General features: G+C 42.5%; 1 protein-coding gene across 5 annotated transcripts in view; it reads right to left on the reverse strand.

The window, feature by feature from the left end:
- The window catches only part of LOC105683393, a 105,044-nt gene that overhangs the window by 33,691 nt on the left and 49,154 nt on the right, over positions 1–22,199 (reverse strand). For all 5 annotated transcript variants that reach the window (XM_048652987.1, XM_048652985.1, XM_048652989.1 and 2 more), the window contains 50 exons: positions 21,789–22,115; positions 21,371–21,685; positions 20,950–21,276; positions 20,556–20,879; positions 20,153–20,467; positions 19,707–20,039; positions 19,246–19,578; positions 18,838–19,146; positions 18,429–18,758; positions 18,034–18,342; positions 17,645–17,956; positions 17,241–17,561; positions 16,856–17,170; positions 16,440–16,748; positions 16,021–16,344; positions 15,623–15,934; positions 15,225–15,530; positions 14,816–15,130; positions 13,129–13,455; positions 12,717–13,028; positions 12,293–12,625; positions 11,912–12,214; positions 11,478–11,783; positions 11,067–11,384; positions 10,657–10,983; positions 10,265–10,576; positions 9,848–10,171; positions 9,467–9,772; positions 9,085–9,393; positions 8,689–9,006; positions 8,279–8,608; positions 7,447–7,755; positions 7,032–7,358; positions 6,654–6,959; positions 6,274–6,579; positions 5,872–6,189; positions 5,468–5,794; positions 5,075–5,389; positions 4,657–4,983; positions 4,262–4,567; positions 3,880–4,185; positions 3,381–3,698; positions 2,964–3,290; positions 2,568–2,882; positions 2,143–2,469; positions 1,748–2,053; positions 1,371–1,676; positions 857–1,174; positions 453–779; positions 60–374 (listed from right to left, as the gene is read on the reverse strand). In XM_048652987.1, the coding sequence (XP_048508944.1) occupies positions 60–374; positions 453–779; positions 857–1,174; positions 1,371–1,676; positions 1,748–2,053; positions 2,143–2,469; positions 2,568–2,882; positions 2,964–3,290; positions 3,381–3,698; positions 3,880–4,185; positions 4,262–4,567; positions 4,657–4,983; positions 5,075–5,389; positions 5,468–5,794; positions 5,872–6,189; positions 6,274–6,579; positions 6,654–6,959; positions 7,032–7,358; positions 7,447–7,755; positions 8,279–8,608; positions 8,689–9,006; positions 9,085–9,393; positions 9,467–9,772; positions 9,848–10,171; positions 10,265–10,576; positions 10,657–10,983; positions 11,067–11,384; positions 11,478–11,783; positions 11,912–12,214; positions 12,293–12,625; positions 12,717–13,028; positions 13,129–13,455; positions 14,816–15,130; positions 15,225–15,530; positions 15,623–15,934; positions 16,021–16,344; positions 16,440–16,748; positions 16,856–17,170; positions 17,241–17,561; positions 17,645–17,956; positions 18,034–18,342; positions 18,429–18,758; positions 18,838–19,146; positions 19,246–19,578; positions 19,707–20,039; positions 20,153–20,467; positions 20,556–20,879; positions 20,950–21,276; positions 21,371–21,685; positions 21,789–22,115 (15,867 nt within the window). The remainder of the gene's footprint in view (positions 1–59; positions 375–452; positions 780–856; positions 1,175–1,370; positions 1,677–1,747; positions 2,054–2,142; positions 2,470–2,567; positions 2,883–2,963; positions 3,291–3,380; positions 3,699–3,879; positions 4,186–4,261; positions 4,568–4,656; positions 4,984–5,074; positions 5,390–5,467; positions 5,795–5,871; positions 6,190–6,273; positions 6,580–6,653; positions 6,960–7,031; positions 7,359–7,446; positions 7,756–8,278; positions 8,609–8,688; positions 9,007–9,084; positions 9,394–9,466; positions 9,773–9,847; positions 10,172–10,264; positions 10,577–10,656; positions 10,984–11,066; positions 11,385–11,477; positions 11,784–11,911; positions 12,215–12,292; positions 12,626–12,716; positions 13,029–13,128; positions 13,456–14,815; positions 15,131–15,224; positions 15,531–15,622; positions 15,935–16,020; positions 16,345–16,439; positions 16,749–16,855; positions 17,171–17,240; positions 17,562–17,644; positions 17,957–18,033; positions 18,343–18,428; positions 18,759–18,837; positions 19,147–19,245; positions 19,579–19,706; positions 20,040–20,152; positions 20,468–20,555; positions 20,880–20,949; positions 21,277–21,370; positions 21,686–21,788; positions 22,116–22,199) is intronic.

Below are 22,199 nucleotides of genomic sequence, written 5' to 3' on the forward strand. Positions count from 1 at the left end.
GCATCTCAACAACAAACTTTTCATGTAAAATATCAAACGAATCATGTTCAAAAGCTTACGTGGCATTGGGAAGCATCGTGTAAATGGATCACCGATGAATCCTTGTTTGCAGGCACATATAGGGCTATGATTCAAGACCTCGCAATTGGTGTTCAAACCACAAGGAGTCGGGCAAGGGTTGACGCATTTTCGATTAACGCATGCCTTACTTGTTGGACATTCCGAGCTAACAACACATTCAGGTCGACATCCTGGAGGACTTCCTGAGTATTCAGGAAGGCATGAACAAACAGCTTGTCCATTAGAAACGCGACACTGACTGTTAGGACCGCAAGGTGATGGATTACATGGGTCACCAGGATCTGCTTCTACGACTGTTGGGAAATATTCAAAGTCAACATCTGGCGGTTGGAGACTATTATTAGTAGAATTCTGAAGGCAAGACATTGTACCTGGATGTTGTACTGGACTGCAATAGCGGAACGGATCTCCGGTGAAACCGGAAATACACGTGCACGATGGCAAATGATTTATAACTTGACATTCCGCGTTCTGACCACACGTTCCCGGACAAGGATTCTGACATTTCGATCTGATGCAAGCTAGACTCGATATACAATCGGAGTTGACTACACATTCTGGGCGGCATCCTTCGTATGGATTGCCGATATATTCCGGAAGACATGTACAGGACCCTGCGCCATTCTGTTCTTTACAAATAGCATTCGAACCGCATGGAGATGGTGAACACGGAGAAATATTTTCATATATTGGATCAGCTGCAGAAAAATAGTAGAGTTTAGAATTGAAAACCAATGAATTCCTAATAATCGTATCGTTCACGAACAACTCTCACATTCTTTGATTGTGCAATGTGTGAAGGGATCGCCGGTATATCCTACGATGCAAACACACATTGGAGTGTGACTGACAACCCGACATTCTGCATTATTTCCACACGAGCCAGGACAAGGGTCCCTGCATTTTTGATTAATGCATGCCAGATGACTGGAACATTCGCTATTACTAACACACTCTGGTCTACAATTTGGTGGTGACCCTATGAATTCTGATAGGCAGGAGCATGATGGCGAGTCATTGACAACTTGGCATTGTGCATTGGGACCACAAGGAGATGGTTGGCACGGATTTATATGCTCCACAGGTGTGTCGACTGTATAAAAAAATATCAAATGTAAAATGTGATGAATGGAAATGAGTTTAACTTTGAAATTTCGTAAATGCTTATTTCGTTGTAATAGATAATTGTTCCCAAAGTAGTTAATAATGATTTGCACTATTCAAAATTTACTAGAATTTTAGAAAGACGATGTATGTTAGACGCGTGTTTGTATGAATGATTTTCTTACGTATCAATTCGCATCTGACGAATGGATCACCAGTGTATCTTGGTGGACAACTGCATATCGGATTGTGGTTCTTAACCTGACACTGTGCTCGAAGGCCACAAGTACCAGGGCAGGGATCGATACATTTTTGATTGCTGCATGCTTCGGTTCTTTCACAATCCGAGCTTACTACACATTCTGGTCGGCAAGATGGAGGGCTTCCCATAAAACTGGGTGCACACGAACAAACAGCTTGCCCATTTATTGTGCGACACTGGCTGTTCGGCCCACATGGCGATGGATTGCATGGGTTTGAGACAATCGGATCTGCGATCAAATCTTATTGGTCAACAATGGAACTTGAATATAAACTTTTTTGGGAAAAACTATTGAATTACCTCTTATAGGAGAGCACAAGACAAATGCGTTACCAGCCATGCCAGATGGGCAGCTGCACATAGGCACATGGTTATAGACGTTACATTGTGCATTTTGTGCACAAGTTCCTGGACAGGGATCAATACACTTGTTACGAACGCAAGCTTTGTTTAACGGGCATTCCATATTAATAACACATTCGGGTCTACAACCCGCATATGGATCGCCTTGGTATTCGGGTAAGCAAGTGCATGTTCCTTGATTACATTCAGCATTTGAGCCACATGGAGAAGGATAACATGGGTCAGGCTCTGGATCATCGATTACTGCAATTTTCAATTTGTTACGTAGCTTCTGAGTTGGTTCATTCTATTGGATGAGAGAGATTGTGAACTTAAAACGAGGATGTGCTTACTTGGAGGTTTTAGGTAGCAATTGCTGAACGGATCACCTGTGTATCCATCTGGGCAAGTACAAATCGGAATGTGATTGATTACGCTACATTGCGCTCCTATACCACATGACCCTGCACAAGGATCCCGACATTTTTCCCGCATGCATGCTTGACTGCTGGGGCAGTCAGGATTTATAGTACACTCTGGTCTACAACTAGGTGGACTCCCGATATAATTGGTCAAACACGAACAAGAAGGTGATCCTCCAATGTCACGACATTCCGCATAAGGGCCACATGGTGACGGTATACACGGATTTTTGATTTGTATTACGTCCTGCGTAGGTTCTACGTGGAGAGAGAAAGAAATTCGAATAATCATTAGGGCACCAAAACTCAAATAATCTGCTTGAAAGTTACATCACGTGATATTCTTCTTTCCTTACTTGGAATAGGGAAGCACCGAGTAAACGGATCTCCAGTGTGCCCTGGTTTACAGGCGCATATTGGGCTGTGACTCAACACTTCACAATTTGTATTTAAGCCACATGGATTAGGACACGGGTTGACGCATTTTTGATTAATACAGGCTCTGTTTATCGGACATTCCGAGCTCACAACACATTCTGGTCGACAACCTGGAGGACTTCCCACGTATTCCGGTAGGCACGAGCATACACCTTGACCATTTATAGGGCGACATTGACTATTCGGCCCACATGGTGAAGGATTGCATGGGTCTGCAGGGTCTGCTTCCACTACTATGCATTGATATTTAATTTCATAAGTTTCTTTGTCAAATTCAAAATGACAAGAGTAAAAATGAGTACTAAATATTTTACCAGTTGGTTGTACAGGACTACAATAACGGAAGGGATCTCCAGTGAATCCAGGTATGCATGTGCATGAAGGAAGATGATTGATAACTTGACACTGTGCATTCTGACCACACGTTCCAGGGCAAGGGTCCAGACATTTCGAACGTATACAAGCAAGACTCGATATGCAATCAGAATTAACGACACATTCTGGGCGACATCCTTCGTAAGGGTTACCAATATACTCTGGCAAGCATGTACAAGATCCAACATTATTTTGTTCCTTGCAAATGGCGTTTGAGCCGCATGGAGATGGCGTGCATGGAGACATTTGCTCGAAAATTGGGTCAGCTGGAGAAGAATATTCATATTGGTCAACTGAATAAGAGTTATCAAATAAGTAAAAAAACTATGTTAGAAGTCATGTACAATTCTTCTTACGTTGTTTGAAGAGACATTGGGTGAAGGGATCGCCGGTGTAGCCAACAATACAAACACACATTGGCGTGTGACTGACCACACGGCATTCTGCACTTGCACCACAAGCCCCGGGACAAGGATCTTTGCAATTTCGATTGATGCATGCCAGATGATATGGGCATTCACTATTACTGTGACATTCTGGTCTACAATTGGGTGGTGCTCCTTTGAATTGTGGTAAGCAAGAGCAAGATGGAGATTCATTGATCACTTGACATTGTGCATTGGGACCACAAGGTGATGGATGACAAGGATTTACATAGATAACCGGCTCATCTACTGCAAATGAATATTAGAACATGAATTATAAACATTCTGCGAATGTAGAACAATACGCGCATTCGTGTGCAAACATTTCGAAGAAAAAAACTTGATAACTCGACATGAACTTGAATTTACAATTCACATGTATGTGCAATATTATTTGTAAGTGCGATCTACGAATCAAAAATCGGCTTACGTATTTCTTGGCATCTGACGAATGGATCACCAGTGTACCTTGGTGGACAGCTGCATATCGGATTATGGTTATTGACTTGACACTGTGCCCGAAGACCACATGTGCCAGGACATGGGTCAATACATTTTTGGTTACTGCACGCCTCATTTCTTCCACAATCTGAACTCACTACACATTCTGGTCTACAAGAAGGCGGGCTTCCAATGAAAGTGGGAGCACACGAACATACAGCTTGTCCATTTATTGTGCGACACTGGCTGTTCGGTCCACATGGTGATGGATGACATGGGTTTGATACGATCGGATCTGTCGTCAAATTGAAATAGATATGAAGGGATTTCACATATAGGGGTACTAACGAAAAGAAAACTTGATAAATTACCTCTCATGGGAGAGCACAAGACAAATGCGTTTCCATCCATGCCAGATGGGCAGCTGCACATAGGCACATGGTTATAGACGTTACATTGTGCATTTTGTGCACAAGTTCCTGGACAGGGATCAATACACTTGTTACGAACGCAAGCTTTGTTTAACGGGCATTCCATATTAATAACACATTCGGGTCTACAACCCGCATATGGATCGCCTTGGTATTCGGGTAAGCAAGTGCATGTTCCTTGATTACATTCAGCATTTGAGCCACATGGAGAAGGATAACATGGGTCAGGCTCTGGATCATCGATCACTGCAATTTTCAATGTGTTACGTGGCTTCTGAGTTGGTTTATGTTATTGGATGAGAGAGATTGTGAACTTAAAACGAGGGTGTGCTTACTTGGAGGTTTCGGGTAGCAATTACTGAAAGGATCTCCTGTGTATCCGTCAGGGCAAGTGCAGGTCGGAGTATGATTTATGACACTACATTGAGCTCCTATGCCGCATGAGCCTACACAGGGGTTTTGGCATTTTTCTCGCATGCATGCTTGACTGCTAGGGCAATCGGGATTTATGGTACACTCAGGTCGACAATTAGGTGGACTTCCGATGTAATTTGATATACATGAGCAGGATGGTGAGCCTCCAATATCACGACATTCGGAATGAGGTCCGCACGGAGATGGCACACACGGATTTCGATCTGTTTTTATATTTTGAACCGGCTCTGAGAAGAGAATAACGATAGAATTAAAGGATTTTTAAGAAAGCTCTTTACATTTCGACCGTGAGATAATAAATGCGTGAAAAATCCTTACTTGGAATTGGGAAACACCGTGTAAATGGATCACCCGTATGTCCTTGCTTGCAAGCACATATCGGACTGTGATTTGTAACTTCACAATTCGTGTTTAGGCCACAAGGGGCTGGGCAAGGATTAACACATTTTTGATTAATACAGGCTCTATTCGTAGAACATTCCGAGCTAACAACACATTCTGGCCGACAGCTCGGTGGACTGCCCGTATATTCTGGCAAACAAGAGCATACACCCTGTCCATTTATGGCGCGACACTGACTGTTCGGACCGCAAGGTGATGGATTACATGGGTCACCAGGATCTGCTTCTACAACTGTTGGGAAATATTCAAAGTCAACATCTGGCAGTTGGAGACGATTATTAGTAGAATTCTAAAGGCAAGAAATTGTACCTGGATGTTGTACTGGACTGCAATAGCGGAACGGATCTCCGGTGAAACCGGAAATACACGTGCACGATGGCAAATGATTTATAACTTGACATTCAGCGTTCTGACCACACGTTCCCGGACAAGGATTCTGACATTTCGATCTGATGCAAGCTAGACTCGATATACAATCGGAGTTGACTACACATTCTGGGCGGCATCCTTCGTATGGATTGCCGATATATTCCGGAAGACATGTACAGGACCCTGCGCCATTCTGTTCTTTACAAATAGCATTCGAACCGCATGGAGATGGTGAACACGGAGAAATATTTTCATATATTGGATCAGCTGCAGAAAAATAGTAGAGTTTAGAATTGAAAACCAATGAATTCCTAATAATCGTATCGTTCACGAACAACTCTCACATTCTTTGATTGTGCAATGTGTGAAGGGATCGCCGGTATATCCTACGATGCAAACACACATTGGAGTGTGACTGACAACCCGACATTCTGCATTATTTCCACACGAGCCAGGACAAGGGTCCCTGCATTTTTGATTAATGCATGCCAGATGACTGGAACATTCGCTATTACTAACACACTCTGGTCTACAATTTGGTGGTGACCCTATGAATTCTGATAGGCAGGAGCATGATGGCGAGTCATTGACAACTTGGCATTGTGCATTGGGACCACAAGGAGATGGTTGGCACGGATTGACCTTTACAACTGGAGCGTCCGCTGTATCACAAATATTCAAGTATTAAATGACGAGTGGATAACTATCACAATGAAAATCAAAGATTGGATTATTCAGATGCTTACGAATCGGTGTACATCTGACGAATGGATCCCCCATATATTGAAGTGGGCAACTGCATATAGGGTTGTGATTACTGACTTGGCACTGGGCTCTGATGCCACAAGTACCAGGGCATGGGTCAATACACTTTTGGTTACTACAAGCCTGATTTCTAGGGCAATCAGAACTGACTGTACATTCGGGTCTACATGTTGGTGGGCTTCCTATAAATCCAGGTACACACGAACATACTGCCTGCTGGTTTATCACACGACACTGGCTGTTCGAACCACACGGTGATGGATTGCACGGATTCTCGACTATGGGATCTATGCATGAAGTGTAGGACATTGAATATGAAGGTCAATCATTAATATCAGCCGATTCATGAATAATTTCGTACCTCTATAAGGCGAACAGACAACAAATGCGTTTCCTGACATTCCTGAAGGACAACTGCACATGGGAACGTGATTATAAACGTTACATTCCGCATTGTGACCACAAGTGCCTGGACAAGGGTCGAAGCACTTGTTATTTCCACAGGCTCTATTCAGAGGACAATCCGTGTTGAGAACGCACTCTGGGCGACACCCAGAATATGGATCGCCATGATATTCTGATAAACATGTACAACTGCCAGAATCGCATATAGCATTTGATCCACAGGGAGATGGGTTGCAGGGGTCTACTTCAATGCTTTGGATAACTGTAAAAACTTCTCGTGAATGATTGCGGTCTATTGATGAGATCACTGAAAAGGTCATATTTCTTTGCTTACTTGGTGGTTTAACATAGCAATTAGTAAATGGATCTCCAGTGTATCCTTCGGGACAAGTACATGTGGGTGTATGATTAATAACGCTACAAAGAGCATTTGCCCCACAAGATCCTGGACAAGGGTCTCTGCATTTTTCCCTCATGCATGCTTTGTCACTTGAACAATCAGGATTTATCGTACACTCTGGTCTACAGTTCGGAGGACTTCCAATGTAATTAGCAAGGCATGAACATGATGGGGATCCCCCAATGTCACGACATTCTGCGTAACGACCACACGGAGAAGGTATGCATGGATTTGTTGGTTGAACATAAGGTGGATCTGGTTCTGTAAGAGATTATCAGAAAGTTCACTAATCTGCGATCTATTTTTCGTCTTTTAGTATTTCCCACGGAAGATGAAATTATCTGCTTACTTGGAATCGGGAAACATCTTGTAAATGGATCCCCAGTGTGCCCAGGTTTGCAGGCACAAATTGGACTGTGACTCATCACTTCACAATTTGTATTCAAGCCACATGGATTAGGACATGGATTAACACATTTTTGATTCATGCAAGCCCTGTTTGTTGGACATTCTGAGCTAACAACACACTCTGGTCGACAACCAGGTGGGGCTCCTCTGTATTCTGGGAGACATGAACAAACGGCTTGCCCATTACTCACACGGCACTGACTATTCGGCCCGCAAGGTGAAGGTTGACATGGGTCACCAGGATCTGCTACTGCAATTTTTAGGACATTGAAGAAATATACTTCTAATATTGATGATACAAATTCATGGACTGATTAGAAGTAAATGAAGTTAATATTTGTCAATAAATTTAGTATCCAAAAAAAGAGGTCCGTTAAAAGTATTATATTTAAATTTAATGGAAATAAATTATTCCCAAAAAAATAACAAAATATTAAAACTTTTCAGAATCGTTATTTTCGGTCTTTCATTGGGTAGTGTAATAAAATTAATAAGGGGTTTGCCGATAAATTAAATATCACAGTATCAACATTCATTCATTGGAAAATGAGGAAAGGGTATTTAGTTTGCATTATTGGTTTCATCTTTTCATGGTGCATTTTCGATCGGTAGTTGTTTTACTTTGTTAATACTATAGCGATTCCATTAACACTGCGATTACTAAGGCACACATTCAAAATATTCCGTGAAAAAGATATTAATAAGAGCGTTATCGACTGCCAAGCCCACTTTTAACAATAAATTTACTATTATCGTAAAATCACGAAACTTACTTATCGGTTGATAGGGGTTGCAATAACGGAATGGGTCTCCTGTGAATCCGGGTATGCAATTACAGCTGGGCAAATGACTAATTACTTGACATTCAGCGTTCTGACCACACGTTCCCGGACAAGGATTCTGACATTTAGATCTTATACACGCCAGACTGGATACACAATCTGAATTAATCGTACACTCTGGACGGCATCCTTCGTAAGGGTTACCAATGTATTCAGGTACACAAGTACAGGATCCCACGCCATTTTGCTCTTTACAAATAGCATTTGAACCACAAGGTGAAGGCGTACAGGGAGAAAGTTTCTCAGCAATAACTGGATCAGCTAAAATTCAACAACGGGATACAGTCAGATCTCACATCAAGATCAATGAGTTTATACTCCATAGAGAAAGAAGATCTTACATTCCCGGATGTTACACTGAGTGAAAGGATCGCCAAAGTATCCCGAGGTACAAACACACATTGGCGTATGACTGACCACTCGACATTCAGCGTTGATACCGCAAGAACCTGGACAAGGATCTTTGCATCTTTGATTGATGCATGCCAAGTGACTAGAACATTCGCTGTTACTAACGCATTCCGGTCTGCAGTTTGGAGGGGATCCAATAAATTGCGGTATACATGAGCACGAGGGGTTATCGTTTATCACTTGACAGTGAGCATTTGGCCCACAGGGGAATGGCTGGCATGGATTTAGAGGCTTGACTTCAGTAGGCACTATGAAAAAGAATTATGTAAAACTATGTGCTTATTATCACGTGAAGGACTGGATATTTTGATTAAAAGATTTCTTACGAATGAATTCGCATCTCAGGAACGGATCACCAGTGTAACCAGATGGGCAATTACATATCGGACTGTGATTATAAACCTGGCACTGAGCTCTCAGACCACAAGTACCGGGGCAAGGATCAACACATTTTTGATTACTGCAAGCCTCATTTCTTCCACAATCGGAACTCACTATGCATTCAGGTCTACATGAGGGAGGGCTTCCGATGTAACCAGGAACACAAGAGCAGACACCTTGCCCATTAATTGTGCGACATAAGCTGTTTGGCCCACAGGGTGATGGATTGCATGGATCTCGGACGACATCGAGTTCTAGAGCGAAATAATTGTAGCAATCGAGAGGAATCTATGAATATGGACGAAGCTCGGAAGATTTATCTCATACCTTTTATAGCTGAGCAAAAAACAAAAGCATTTCCAGACATTCCTGGAGGACAGCTGCACATTGGAACATGATTATAAACATTGCATAATGCATTTTGGCCACAAGTGCCTGGACACGGGTCAAAGCATTTGTTGTTGCCGCAAGCTCTATTCAGAGGGCAATCTGTATTAAGAACACATTCAGGTCTACACCCAAGATAAGGATCTCCTTGATATTCCGAAAAGCATGTACAAATTCCATTATTGCATTCAGCATTCGGTCCACAGGGAGATGGATTGCAAGGATCTTTTTCGATTACCTCGATTTCTGTAAAAGGTATTAGAGAAGTTCATTGATAGTTTGAGGACAGATTACAAGGGATGAATTTGAAGGTCGGGTTACCTAATTTTTGGTAGCAATTATTGAATGGATCTCCAGTGTAGCCATGTGGGCATGTGCACATGGGTGTATGATTGATGACACTACATTGAGCCCCTACACCGCAAGATCCAAGACAAGGATCTCTACATTTTTCCCTTATACACGCCTTACTACTTGGACAATCGGGATTTATGATACATTCAGGTCTACAATTTGGTGGGCTACCAATATAATTTGCTATACATGAACACGACGGGGATCCTCTAATATCCCGACATTCGGCATTCGGACCACAAGGTGAAGGCACACAAGGATTTATCACTGGAACTTTCTCTGGTAGGGGTTCTGGAAGAAGTTTAAAGTTGAGCAATTTGAATCGAATTGGAATATGAATAGAGTTAAGAATCACTGATGAGGATAGTAATGAAATTATCTTACTCGGAATAGAAAAGCATCTCGTGAATGGATCACCAGTGAAACCTTGTTTGCAGGCACAGATAGGACTGTGATTCAGAACTTCGCAATTGGTATTCTGCCCACATGGACCAGGGCATGGATTGACACATTTTCGTTGTATGCACGCTCTGTTCAGAGGACATTCCGAGCTCACTACACATTCTGGGCGGCAACCCGGTGGGGTTCCTATGTAATCAGGTTGACAAGAACAAACGGCTTGGTCATTGACCACCCGACATTGACTATTTGGTCCACAAGGTGATGGATTACATGGCTCTACAGGATCCGCTTGCACTGGTAAATATAATAATATGGAATGTTATAGATGAAAACATTCGAAGGGAAGTAGAATTAACAATATAATATCTGATTACCAGGCTGTATAACACGATTACAGTAACGGAATGGATCTCCGGTAAAATCTGCAATACACGTGCAGGACGGCAAATGATTAACGACCTGACACTCGGCATTTTGACCACATGTTCCTGGACAAGGGTTTTGGCACTTGGATCGAATGCAAGCAAGAGTCGAAGGACAGTCAGAGTTTATTACACACTCCGGACGACAACCTTCGTAAGGATTTCCAATATATTCTGGTAAACAAGTACAAGATCCGACTCCATTCTGTTCTTTACAAATGGCATTCGAACCACACGGGGAAGGAGTGCATGGAGTAAGGCGTTCCGGTACAACGGTAGCTGAGGGAACAATTAAATTGATGAAATTTCAAAGCTGATCATTTGTATTACGGTAACTTTTCGAACAAAGGGATCGTTCTTACGTTGTCTTCCACATTGAGTGAATGGATCTCCGGTATACCCGAGGAGACAAACGCACATGGGCGTATGACTTACAACTCGACATTCGGCGTTATTACCACATGAGCCTGGACAAGGATCTTTGCATTTTTGATTTATACACGCTAAATGGCTGCTGCATTCACTATTGCTCACACATTCTGGTCTACAATTTGGCGGAACACCTATATAGTCTTGAAGACACGAGCATGAAGGTGACTCATTGATTACTCTGCATTGAGCGTTTGGTCCACAGGGAGATGGCTGGCATGGATTTACTTGAACAGGTGTGTTATCAAGTGCTGAAGATGAAAGAAAAATAAATGAATAATATGATCCTATTTCTATGCTATGATTAGGATTATTCGATCATTCAACAAACGATGCATGCTTACGTTTAGGTATACATCTGACAAATGGATCGCCGATATAATTTTGCGGGCAAGTACAGATTGGGTTGTGATTAATGACTTCGCATCTTGCGCGGATACCGCAAGAGCCTGGACATGGATCCCGGCATTTTTGATTACTGCAAGCTTCGTTGAGTGAACAATCAGAACTAACTGTGCATTCCGGTCTGCATGAAGGTGGAGATCCAATGTATCCTGATACACAGGAGCAAACTGCTTGCTCGTTTATTTTTCTACAGACACTGTTAGGTCCACATGGACTAGGCTCACATGGATTTGTGTCTATTGGGTCTGTTTGTGGAAGAAAAAAAATAAAAGGTTTGTTTCCAATATTCTTATTCGAAATAAACTAGTTATGTTACGTGAAATTGGACAGTTTCGGAATAAACTTGGATAAAGAGTAAACAAACTCGACATACCTTGGAATGGTAAACAAAGTACAAAAGCATTTCCGGTCATTCTAGCTGGGCAGCTGCACATAGGAACATGATTGAAAACTACACACTGAGCCATCTGGCCACAAGTTCCTGGACAAGGGTCCATGCACTTGTTACGAACGCATGCTTTTTCGCGTGGGCAATCCGAATTTAAAACGCATTCTGGTCGACATTCATAGTACGGATCACCTTGGTATTCAGGCAAACACGTGCAAAGTCCGTTATTACATAAAGCGTTGGGTCCACAAGGAGATGGATTGCATAAATCGCGGACTGCTGGTTCAGCTAGAAGGGAGAATTGTTTGTTGGTTGATCAACATCGATTTAGGTTTGAAATTCTGATCGAAGGTGAGGAATTCTTACTTGGAGCTGGTGGTTTAGGGTAACAGTTACTGAATGGATCTCCCGTATATCCTTCTGGGCATGTGCACATCGGAACGTGATTCCGTACATTACACAAAGCTGTACTACTGCATGACCCCAAACATGGGTTTTTACACTTTTCATTTATGCAGGCCAAATTCATCGAACATTCCGAATTTACTCTACATTCTGGCCTACAATTTGGAGGAGCTCCGATATACGTCGATAAACAAGAGCAAGATGCAGACCCTCTAATATTTCGACATTCGGAATACAATCCACAAGGAGATGGTAAACATGGATCGATTTCATCGTGATGTACTGGAGAAATTTCTGTAAATTAATTTACACACCTCTCCATAATCTAGCTTTTCAAATGGTTCAAACTTCAAGGTTTTTTTTATCTCTCTCAAAAGGATCTTACGTGGCAGTGGGAAACATCTCGTGAAAGGGTCGCCTGTATACCTAGGAATACAGCTGCAAATTGGACTGTGATAAATAACTTTGCATTCTGTATTGAGTCCACATGGATCAGGGCAGGGTGATATGCATTTTTGGTTCACACAAGCCATTGTCGTAGAGCATTCACTGTTCACGACACATTCTGGCTTGCAATTTGGTGGGCTTCCCATGTATGTTGGTAAGCAGGAGCACACAGCCTGATCATTTATATTCCGGCATTTGCTATTAGGTCCACAAGGTGATGGATGACATGGGTCTACATCGACGTCTATAGCTACATGGTGAAGAGAGTTATATGAATTGATTGAGAATGATGACTGAAGAAATAATAATAGATACTTTGAAATTTTTGCAAGAAAGAAAAATCAGCTTACGGAGATACTGTTGCGTAACGCAATATCTGAAGGGATCACCGGTGTAACCAGAGAAACAGTTACATGTTGGTAAATGGTTAACAACGTTACACTGGGCATTTAAACCGCACGTTCCAGGGCAAGGATTCTTGCATTTGGAGTTGATACAGGCCATATTTGACATGCAGTCAGAATTTGATATGCATTCAGGACGACAGCCTTCGTAGGGATTTCCTACATAATCTGGGAGGCATGAACATGATCCAGCGCCATTATATTCTCGGCATATGGCATTCGAGCCACAGGGAGATGGATCACATGGTTTCCTAATTTCGTTTTGGGGCTCTACTGTAAAGAGAAATATACTCAACAATTCATAACGTGATATATTTTTACCAGCCAAATGGGTTAACCAGCGATCAAGGTTTAGTACGATATAAAAAAAAAACACATTAATGGCACCGCCGTTAATAGCACATCCAAAATCCACTACACCTAAATGTCAGATTTTGGCATCATGATTATCAGTATTATTATTGTTGTCAATATTTTAGATTCTTAGGGTCATTCTATTAATTCTATGTGAGGCATTGGGTACATCTGAGTTGGTCAGATTTACATTATTTCATATGGTGCATGGTAGTTACGAAGTGCATCGTGATGGAAGGGCAGGAAGACGCTCTCAGATTGTTTTCGGCGCGGTGATGGAAGCTGCTAAAAAGTGGGATTTTGGTCATACCCTTATCAGGTTTTGATGTTGTCAAGGGTTTCAGAATTAATTCTGTTCTGACCAACTTCGCATGTATTGTATGTTATGATTCATTAATAATGGCATTTGGTTCTTGTTGTTTCTTTTTTTCTAATAGGCATTAACTTCATCAGTTTGTTAAAGTAATTGTTAGCGCGCTATATCCATTCAGCTGTGTCAATTTCTATCGATTTTCTACAGCTTGCGTTCAATTGTGTTCAGGGATCGGTGAGTATTTGTATTGTGCAAAATACATTAACGCAACATTTCCTTCAAGCAATCAATTTGTTGGTGGTCCAAAACCAGCATGGGGAGTTATAGACAATTAAGTCATACGTTATGGGGGACGCATCTTATAGCTATGCAGAATAGTAAACCATAGCATGGTCAGGGGAAATCAGGGCTTGGGACCACTCCAGGTTTTATATCATGGCCTTAAAATTAATTCTATTATAATTCTACCAGGGTGTATTATAAGCGCATGTGTGCATTTGTGTATAGACCCCCTAAATAACTTTGGGTTGGGACAAATTTGGGGACTTACGCTCATGATCTATTTTTAGATGTACATGACGCGTAAATTTTTATTTCTTTCCAATTCGTTATATAAATCACATTTCGCATTGAGGGCAGGGTACGCTATCAATGCATCAATAGCAGTTCATACCCGTAGAGTAGGGGATTTTTGTTCATATTTCGAAAACAATAACGCTAGTTTCAGTAAGCGCTACTTTGTATGGTAGAACGGTCACCGATAAAATTTATATTTGGGAAGTCTCTTCAGTAAATTAATCAAGCATGACTCGCTTTCATTATAGCCATACTTCATGTGCCAAAAGCAACCAAAATTCTTATCGATGTGGGAGCATAATCGAATCTCCCAGTGCTCAACAATTGATTTAAAAAAAAGAAATCGTTTTGCGTTCATGCTACATGCAATATTGATAAAATTTGACTCACCTTTCTCCATTAGACGACAGCTGCTGAATGGATCACCCGTGAAATCTTGATGACACGTACAAACAGGTTGATGGTTGATCACTGAACACTTTGCATTCAAACCACAAACACCAATACACGGGTCACGACACTTTTGTTGAACACAAGCAAGCTGCGGCGCGCACTCTGGATTAATTGTACATTCCGGACGACAATTTGGCGGCGTTCCTATGTAGTTTTGCGAGCACGAACATGCAGGGCTTTCTCCACGGATATGACACTCTGAATTTGGTCCACATGGTGATGGATCGCATGGATTTATCTTTGGCGAAATAACTGGAATTAAAATCCAAATACCGCGTTAGGCAACTGAGGTTCAGCATTCATCTAAAAGATATGGTACTTTGAGCTTCATTCCAAATTGACTCACCCATTATTTCGTTGCACCTCGTGAACGGATCTCCACTGTAACCCTCGCTGCAACTACATATTGGATTATGGTTGACCACTTGACACCTAGCGTTTTGTCCACATGTTCCGGGACATGGGTCTAGGCATTTATTGCCAAGGCATGCCTGGGTTAGCGGGCATTCCGCACTGACTATACATTCTGGTCGACAAGATGGTGGACTACCAATATAATTTGATTGACACGAACAAACGGCATGGTTATTCACGACTTTGCATATGCTGTGCGGACCGCATGGTGATGGTGTGCATGGTTGTTGTTGTCCATCTAAAATAGAGTCAATTCAATTAAATTATAAGTAATCAGAATGATGTGTTTATTATTTTTTTGAATGGCGATTCATTAGTATGCAAGATTACCATCCTGTTTGTCAGGTCTGCATAGAGTGAACGGATCTCCAGTTGTACCAGCTGGGCAACTGCACATTGGAATGTGATTGACAACATCACATCGAGCGTTTGATCCGCAAGTGCCAGGGCAAGGGTCAATACAGTGCTGGTTGGCGCATGATTTAACTCGTGAACAATCAGAATTCATTGTACACTCTGGTCGACAATATGAATAAGGATCTCCGAAGTGATCTGGTAGACATTCGCAAGAACCTCCGAAACACTGAGCGTTTGAACCACATGGCGATGGATCGCAAGGGTCATCGGGAACCTTTGGTCGGTCTAAATTCAAATGTAGATTTCATTAATGGTCATTTTTCTGAGCAGTGTTATGAACAGATGCCAGTATTTGATATTTTTTTACTTACCAACGAATGGTGAGCAAAGTGTGAAAGGATCTCCAGTGAATCCCTGCTGACAGAGACATGTTGGTATGTGATTTTGAACGCGGCAATCGGCGTTTTGTCCGCAAGAGCCTATGCATGGATCTCTACACTTTTCTGAGATACAGGCATTGTTGGACGAACAGTCGGTATTCACAACACATTCTGGACGACAATTTGGCGGTGATCCTACGTAATTCTTCATACATGAACAAGCTGCTTGATCTGCGATATTTCTACACTCCGCATACAAGCCACATGGGCTTGGGAAACATGGATCTCTTGGTGCCGGATCAATCGTAGGTACAACTAAGAAAATCAACAATGAAGTTAAGACAATGAGTTTTTAAGAAAAAATAAGTTCACTGCGGTATTACTAAGCACGCATAGTATAATAGTTATACCTGGCTCACGGTAACATCTTGAGAATGGATCACCAGTCATGCCTTGTGGACAGCTACACAGTGGGTTGTGGTTCACAACTTGACATCTCGCTTCGAGTCCGCATGTACCCGGACAAGGATCGGTACATTTGAATTTGTAACACGCGCGATCTTGTGGACATTCAGAATTTACAACACACTCAGGTCTGCAGTTCGGCGGTGAACCAATGTAAGATTCTTGACAAGTACAAACAGCTTGACCATTGACCACACGACATAAGCTACTTGGCCCACATGGTGAAGGTGAACACGGTTCGGCAACTGTTGGTTCTGTAGGAAGAATTCATTCAATGTGGTCCAATTTTTCTTGCACAGTAATTATTTAGAAATATGCATGTATGTATTTTGACTTTTTATGATATGAAAGTTGAATTTACCTGTTACCGGCTGCAATGTGCAAGCCGTAAAAGGATCACCTATATATCCAGCCATGCATGTACACGTCGGTATATGATTTACAACAAAGCATTGGGCAAGTGTGCCACATATGCCAGGGCATGGATCTTCACATTTATTACGAAGACATGCTTTGTTCGTTGGACAGTCTGCACTTAAGATGCATTCAGGCTGACATCCTTCGTAAGGATTGCCATAATAATCTTGAATGCAACTACATGCACCTGCGTTATCACGGCGTTGGCAAATCGCGTTTGGACCACACGGAGATGGTTCACAAGGATTCAAAATCTCGTCTGAAATTGAACGCAGGAAATAAAAGGATATCCAACTAACGAAATGCTCTGTCGAATAACTCTCACTAACCTTTCTTGATCACACACTGAACGAACGGATTTCCCGTGAATCCATTGGAACACGTGCATGTGACTGCGTGATTAACAACGTTGCATTCGGCATTCTCTCCGCAAGAGCCCGGACAAGGATCCGTACACTTGGTGTTGATGCACGCTTTGTTGCTCGGACAATCTGGATTTATAACGCATTCTGGACGACACGACGGTGGAGATCCGACATAAGTTGGAAGGCACGAACACGCGGGATTACCGCCGTTGTTCTGGCAATGTGCATTCGGTCCACATGGTGAAGGATTGCAAGGGTCATCTGGTAGCTTTGGTTCCGGATCCGCTGAAGAAATTTTTGCATAATGACAAATGTTAACTCATAGGGTGAATAATTTCTACAGCTATATCGGTACTCTTGGTCCATACCTATGATATCGTAGCAACTTCTGAAAGGATCTCCTGTCTGGCCTGCAAGACAGCTGCATATCGGACTGTGGTTTATCACTTCACATCGAGCATTCAAACCACAGGAACCCAAACAAGGATCCGTACATTTTTTGTTGACACATGCTCTTGTTGACGAACATTCAGAACTGACAATGCATTCTGGGCGACATGAGGGCGGAGATCCCAAATATCCTTGAAGACAAGAACACACAGCGCGATCATCCATGTTGCGACACTGGCTGTTTGGACCACAAGGAGATAGCGAGCAAGGATCACGTTTGTTTTCTGGGACTGAAATGTTCGAATAAATATTTAGTCAAACCTGAAAAATTGGATGCTGAAATTGGTGTGAAGTGCGATTTAAATACCAAGTTCTTGTTGCCGGCAGCTGACGAATGGATCACCAACAAATCCAGAGAGACACGAGCATACTGGAATATGGTTCACAACGTCGCATTGAGCATTTTGTCCGCAAATTCCAGGACATGGATCTTTACATTTGTTTCGTAAACAAGATTTATCTCGTGGACATTCAGTATTAAGAATACATTCCGGTCTACAAGCTTCAAACGGATTTCCAATATATTCTGGTAAACATTCGCAGTCTCCATCTCTGCATATAGCATTGGGTCCACAAGGTGATGGGTTACAAGGATTTCTAATTGGGGCTTCCGTACCTGTGGGATTAGAGAGCGAATGATGACCTTCTGTGCGGGAGAACTTGAACAAGGGCAAGTTAAAATAGGAAGAATCTACAACTTACTTGGCGGAATAGGTGAGCACTGTGAGAATGGATCGCCAGTAAACCCGGTGGTACATGTGCATACAGGTATGTGATTCAGCACATGGCATTCAGCACTGATGCCGCAAGAGCCTAAACATGGATCTTGGCATCTCTGATTTATGCAACCAAGATGACTCTTACACTCAGAACTTAAAACACACTCAGGCCTACATTCTGGTGGTGCACCAATATAATTTGGAAGACACGAACATGCAGGGTTGCCGGATATTATCTGACAGTGTGAATTTGGTCCACAAGGTGATGGCGTGCAAGATGGAGGTCTTTCAGTTTGTGGTTCATCTGGTAATACTGGAATACGAAGATATTTTAAACATTACTCTGAATACTTGCATCCTGCAAATAATTTGAATAAGGAGAATTTATTTACCATAAAGAGAACATTGTGTGAACGGATCTCCTGTGAAACCAGGTGGACAAGTGCAAATGGGATTATGATTTTTCGTTGTACATTGTGCCCTCAATCCGCACGTATTTGGACATGGGTCGGAACACTTCTTGTTCGAGCAGGCTAAATTAACCGGACATTCTGCATTGACAATGCATTCTGGGCGGCACGATGGTGGTGCACCAATGTATTCCGGCAAGCATGTACATACTCCTTGTCCGTTAATCGTGCGACATTTACTATTAGGCCCACAAGGAGACGGTGTGCACGGATCGCGTGGTGGTTCCACTGCTGTAAATATATTACAATTACGATGTTGAAAAGTTAATTTCATCCCTGAGCAATGGTATTAGAATGAGTCATATGTATTGATCAAACATCTACACATACTTTTAATTTCCTCGTAATTACAAGCGAAGTACGGATCTCCCGTGTATCCAGCTGGACAAGTACAAACTGGAACATGAGCATCCACATTGCATATGGATAATGTACCGCAGGTACCCGGGCATGGGTCAATGCATTTGTAACCAACGCAAGCTAAATGAGATGCACATTCATAATTTGCTTCACATTCTCTTCTGCATCCTATTTGTGAGTCATAAGGATTTCCGATATACTCTGGAGGGCAAGCGCACGCGGCTGCTCCATTTCTTTCGCGACATTGTGCATTCGGACCACATGGAGTTGGCAGGCATGGATTAGTTGGAGTTTGTTCGGTCGCTAAAATAGTAATGTTTCCGTTGAGTTCACGAAAATTGTTTCAAGAAAAATAAAGAACTCTTCGTTCCGATAGTCCCATGAAATCATAAATGAACTTTGGTGGTGTTCGATGTATTCATGCTACTTACAAGGTGGCGGAGCCAGACTGCATCCAAATTCTGCATCGCCGACGTAGCCATCTGGGCATGAACACAGTGGCTGATGATTCTGTACAACACACATGGCAAAAGTTCCGCAACTTCCTGGGCATGGATCTTTGCAACGTTGATTTATACAAGCTGCAGTGGTCGGGCATTCTGAGTTATCTGTACACTCTGGTTTACAGTTTGGTGGACGTCCGATGAAATCCAACGCACATGAACATGCCGGTTGCGAGCCTATCACCCTACATTGAGAATTTGGACCACAAGGATTTGGTGTGCATGGATTTCCCGCATCTTTACCAGGCTGCAGTGTTGTCACTAAAATAAATTTCTCATGTACTTCACGCACTTATCTATTATACATACATCCATCATGAGACAAATAGGATTTTTCACATCGTGAATGATCGGACAATATAATTTTTACTCACTTTCAATCTTTTCACAATGTGTGAATGGATCACCAGTATAACCATTTGTGCAGCTGCAAATGGGATTGTGATTCACAACAAGGCACGTTGTGTATTTGCCACACGTTCCCAGACAGGGGTCCCGGCATTTAAAGGTGATACACGCTTTGGTTTGTGGACATTCAGAGCTGCTTGTACATTCTGGGCGACATGAAGGTGGAGTACCAACGAACCCACCCTGGCAAGAGCACACAGCATGTCCATTCAATACACGGCAGTTACTATTGGGACCACATGGTGAAGGCTCGCAAGGCTCGATGGGTCTATCGTTGATTTCTACTCGAACAAAATCATGAAGATTGATAACTCTGTTCAAAACTCAAGCCTGATGACGAATAGTGAAAAAATCGTCAAAACAACTCACTCGGCTCGGGTGCACAAGCTATTTGTGGATCACCGGTATATCCTGGCAAACAGGTACATGATGGCGCGTGGTTGAACACTTGGCAAGTTGCACTCTGCCCACATGAACTTGGGCAAGGATTGATACATTTGTTGTTTAAGCAAGCCTTGGTGCGTTCACAATCAGAATTTGCAACACATTCTGGCCTGCATCCCGTGTATGGATCGCCATAATACTCTGGAAGGCAGGTGCATGAACCTGCTCCATTTCTTTCATTACATCTTGCGTTGGCACCACAAGGCGATGGATTACATGGAGTGCGCGGATTTTCAGTTGTTATCGGAACTACGAGAGCAATGCGTGGTTATTATGAGACTAATTTTTTCTGCTCTCATGTATTACTACTACTACTTACCTTCTATTATTGGCGTGCATTCGGTGAATGGATTTCCAGTGTATCCAGCCGCACAAACGCATACGGGATTGTGTTTGACAACATTGCACAGTGTATTCACGCCACATGATCCTGGACAAGGATCCTTACACTGTATACCTTGACATGCGAGATTTCCTGGACACTCTTCGTTAATCACGCACTCTGGTCGACACGTAGGCGCACGTCCAACATAGTTTGGTAAACATGAACAAGCTGGGAAACCATCAATTACTCGACACTGTGAGTTAGGTCCACAGGGAGACGGCCGACATGGATTTCCGCTCGGTGGTGGTGTTGGCAAATTGACTGCGGGATAATGAATAGAGCGAATTGATTGATGCGATCATATAGGCAAAGGAAATAATTTACAAATTGCATCACAATGAAACAAATAGTTTACCTTCTTCCTTGAGACAGCGGAAGAATGGATCACCAGTGTATCCTGGAAGACAACTGCACACTGGGTTGTGACCGACAACTTGACAGTTAGTGTTTTCACCACAAGTTCCTGGGCATGGATCTTTGCAAGTTTGACCAATACAAGCCTTATCCTGAGCACAGTCAGTACTGACAACACACTCGGGATGACAACCTGGTGGGCTTCCTATGTAATTAGGCTGGCAAGTACAAACTGCATGACTATTAATTGCTCGGCAGTTACTGTAGGGTCCACATGGAGATGGATCGCAAGGTCGTATTTCTTTGGTATGGTCGTCTGTAATCATCAATCATAGGGTGTTATTGGATTCTGGTGTACACAGAATTCTTCTCAAATTCCACAATAGAATGGCAAGAGTTTCATAAACAAATGCACATACCTTCCGGTTTTAAGTGACAAGATGTCAATGGGTTTCCGATGTAGCCAGATAAACAAGTACATGAAGGTTGATGATTGTAAACTTGGCACTGAGCATTGATTCCACAGGCTCCCGTGCATGGATCTTTACATTTGTTATTGATGCAAGCCTTGGTATGAACGCAGTCCGAATTTTGAACGCACTCTGGCCTGCACCCCAAGTATGGATCTCCCGTGTACTCGGGAATACAGGTGCACGAACCTGCTCCATTTCGTTCCTTGCATACTGCATTTGATCCACACGGAGATGGATTGCAAGGTTCAGCTGGTGGCTGCTCGACTGTTATAACTGAAAGTTTGGAATTTCCTCAATGATAAGAATTCTCTGTGACAAAAATATAACTTGTCTAAAAATTCAATCGGGACAAGTTAT

This window comes from Athalia rosae, chromosome 3 (genome assembly GCF_917208135.1).
Source record: "Athalia rosae chromosome 3, iyAthRosa1.1, whole genome shotgun sequence".
Lineage (NCBI taxonomy): Eukaryota > Metazoa > Arthropoda > Insecta > Hymenoptera > Athaliidae > Athalia > Athalia rosae.